This window comes from Malaya genurostris, chromosome 2 (assembly GCF_030247185.1).
Source record: "Malaya genurostris strain Urasoe2022 chromosome 2, Malgen_1.1, whole genome shotgun sequence".
Classification (NCBI taxonomy): domain Eukaryota; kingdom Metazoa; phylum Arthropoda; class Insecta; order Diptera; family Culicidae; genus Malaya; species Malaya genurostris.
In genome coordinates, this window is record NC_080571.1 from 121,748,146 (window position 1) to 121,751,374 (window position 3,229).

Sequence of the window (3,229 nt, forward strand, 5' to 3'; positions counted from 1 at the left end):
TATTTATTCACTAATCAATAGAGCATCGAAATGAGATTAGTCAAAAAATTTCCTATTTTCCATATACAGGCACCCTACGCTCGTTGTAAATGCCCAAAATTACTCAATTTTAATTGCTATTGACTCACCAATTTATTCAATATCGAATTTGCAAATGTTAAAACTCAATTTATCATATTGAGCCACCCTACGCTCGCTGGAAATGTGCAAAATTACCATACTCTGCTAAGCTACCCAAAAACTGAAACGTCCAGCCGCAGCTGACAAAGTTCGGTTCATCCGAAGCAACAGCCTATAGTACTCGAATCGGATGTTCATGAACATACTAGTAACGATAGGCTCACAAACTAGAGCATCGGTTCCTTTGCCATCAACATCGGTTCTTGGTTCGGCGATGCTTGCTCGAACGATGGTATCGGCAAATTTATACTCGCGATGGTGGTTCGCTTTTTGGTTCGGAACGAACACGTTTTGCGTGTTCGGAATCGATGCTTTACCACCACTGATCGTAGCCAACATCTGGGGCATTTGGTGGGCAATCAGAGCGCTCAGAGTCTGGTAAACAAACATTAGAGCATTTCAAATCGAGTAAAATCTTAATTTCCTTATGGTAGTGATGATATTCTGATCGATAATTTGCGGTGAAGTGCGCTAAAGGGTACTGAATAAACGAGTAGTTTGTAATATCCAATTTTTTGTTAGCTATTTTTCTTCATTGTTTTGGTTTTTGCAGAATGATGCTGGCCACAGTTTCATGACGTCATAGCAGGAGGCTGGATAACCTTCTTTGGTATATTATAAAAACTTTTCAACTACTACTGGAACACGATTTCCAGATTTAAAATTGCTTGCTTATTCCTATTTCGTTCGATTCACATGTGACGTTGATCGGAATCAACAAATAATTCCAATAGTTTCAACTTCTTTGCATTAAAAGTGTAATTTGACAAAGCCCCATCGGCCAATTGGTTGTACGTGGGTGTCCTTAGGCTCATCATTCAAACCCCAAGGCTTCAAGACTCGTATGTTTGTTATAATATAGAACCATCATTGTCTTCCTAGTATTTAAATTTACCAGCATGTAACCTTCGTTAGACATTTAGACTAGGTGTAATAAAACATTGGATAGAAGTCAGAGATTGTTTCATTCAGTATGTTACTTTTTCTGAGTCTGTCTCGAAAATGCTCCGCGATAGAGAGCAGGACGATGATCAACACTATGTAATTCGAAATAGTGTGCTTTCAATGATTTACAAGAATTAAGTGAACAACAATTCCAAAATATATTGTCTTATATTTCATGGACGGTCAACATTAGCGTTATTTGTTTGATCAAAGTTTTAATGACAATTCGCAGTACGTGAATAATATTCTAAAATATTGTGCGGAATGCTGTACTACAAATGCTCTCGAGATTCCTTATCAGATGTAGTTCTAAAATATTTTATATTCTATATATAAAAATTACTAAAATTGTCTGAATTTAAGGCATTAATAGCTCGATATTTGGCGATTGCATTTCGACAAATATTTGATATTGCGAATAAACGCACATCCAACAGTAAATCTAGAAGAAATCAATATGAAGAAAACATGTTAAATATTATATAATTTTGGTACTTACATTATAAGTCATCCAAACCCATAAAATTAAGGCAGAAAGTGTTTGTTGCAGCTGTAATGAATTGAATAATAAGTTATGGCTCGAGATCGATTGATTGAAGTAATCATACATAAATATAGTATCCACCAATTAACCACAGTCCGAATACGAATTGGAACAGAATGGCCACACCGAAAAGCGTTAACCAAGGCAGCATCCATCCTCGAGTAGTTGTTTTTAGAGAATAGCATATTCCGATTGCTGACAATATCAACAATAAAAAATATGCTATGAAGAAACCTCCAACTACCTGCATAGAGTCGCGAATATCAGTTTCAAATAGAGGGCTGTATAATTGAGAAGAGTCTCCTCCTGTTAGCATGTAGACAGTCTAAAAAATAAGAATATTTAGCAAATATTGATATTTTGAATTTTTCCTTCATTGTTGGTTTACCATCGTGATCAGAACTACACATATAGCTACGGTGTAAGCAGCTACGGCGTAACTGCCTGTTTTTACAGAATTTGTCCATATACAAGGGGACCAACAAGATTCCATCCAAACCATGCTGACAACAAATTATTATATATGGATTCTGAAATGATTAATATGTATCCCATTATAAATAAATTAAACAAATGTCGACATAACGCTCATCTGAATCGCTACGTGACGCCGATCATTGGCACACCCATTTTCATTAGTTATTTGTTTAGCAATTAGTCAACTCCATTCATTCATGCAATATACACTTTCACATAAACATTTAGAGATTCTTTCTATACTTACAATAAAAAGGCGTCTATTTTGATTTAAACAACAAATATCACAAGACGATAGTATTAAATTATGATGATTTTGTAAATAAACATTTACATGTCCAGATACCTGATCCAGCGATGCCAGTTAATCTTTGCAGGGCTACATTTGCAAAATAAATGAACAATTTGATGTGGGCATTTTATTACATTATGTTAAAAATAACGAGAGTTTATTTTCGTTTACTTCCTTCTCTTTAAATAACACATTAGATTTCATTTGGCTTGCTTATTTTTATTCGAGTAGAATGATACCCAAAATGTCAACTTTGCTATTGGTAGTAAAAAGCCATGGAAATTTGTACAACATGCCATAATTCACTGAATGAACATCATTGAATAGCTAATGGTAGTTTGTTTACATGTTATTCTAATTTAAATACGTGTTATATTATCATTAAAAGTGTCATAACTAATCATTTTAATCAACGTGTATGGTACAGTAATGACGAGTTTACTATGCAATTTTGAAATATCATTACTTAGTCATAATTAAAAATGACAAAAATAATTGCTTTTCCCAAATGAAAACATCTGGCATCTCTGTTTAGGTATTTCATTCATGTTTTTATGGATCAGTCGACTTTGCATCAGTCGACTTTAGCTTACTATAATTATAGCAATTGAAGTTATACAGCCCACTGAAAACCCAGCTGTTTTTCAAAGAAGGGCGAATCTAACATTGACAGCAAATGGAGAAAAACGCCCTCTTAGGGCATGTTCAGCAGTGTTCTAGTTCTAGATGCATAATTTATGTCAGTTTCAAAATTTAAATCTTAAGAATTATTTCAAAATAAACTGGCAGCC

General features: G+C 34.3%; 1 protein-coding gene across 1 annotated transcript; it reads right to left on the bottom strand.

Annotated features, from left to right (window-relative positions):
* Positions 1-1,259: 1,259 nt before the first annotated feature.
* On the bottom strand, positions 1,260-2,501 carry LOC131429436 (uncharacterized). The gene is made up of 5 exons (XM_058593549.1): positions 2,394-2,501; positions 2,058-2,199; positions 1,734-1,994; positions 1,625-1,675; positions 1,260-1,567 (listed from the first exon to the last, which is right to left on the bottom strand). The coding sequence occupies exons 2-5, from the start codon at positions 2,169-2,171 to the stop codon at positions 1,484-1,486; spliced, it is 510 nt and encodes a 169-aa protein (XP_058449532.1). The 5' UTR covers positions 2,172-2,199; positions 2,394-2,501; the 3' UTR covers positions 1,260-1,483.
* Between the last annotated feature and the right edge of the window lie 728 nt (positions 2,502-3,229).

Coding starts and splice junctions, on each gene's coding strand:
- LOC131429436 (XM_058593549.1), bottom strand. CDS start 2,171: ATGGTTTGGATGGAATCTTGTTGGTCCCCTTGTATATGGACAAATTCT. Junction 1,995..2,057: donor GTGTAGTTCTGATCACGATG/GTAAACCAACAA, acceptor CTTATTTTTTAG/ACTGTCTACATGCTAACAGG. Junction 1,568..1,624: donor GGGTTTGGATGACTTATAAT/GTAAGTACCAAA, acceptor GATTTCTTCTAG/ATTTACTGTTGGATGTGCGT.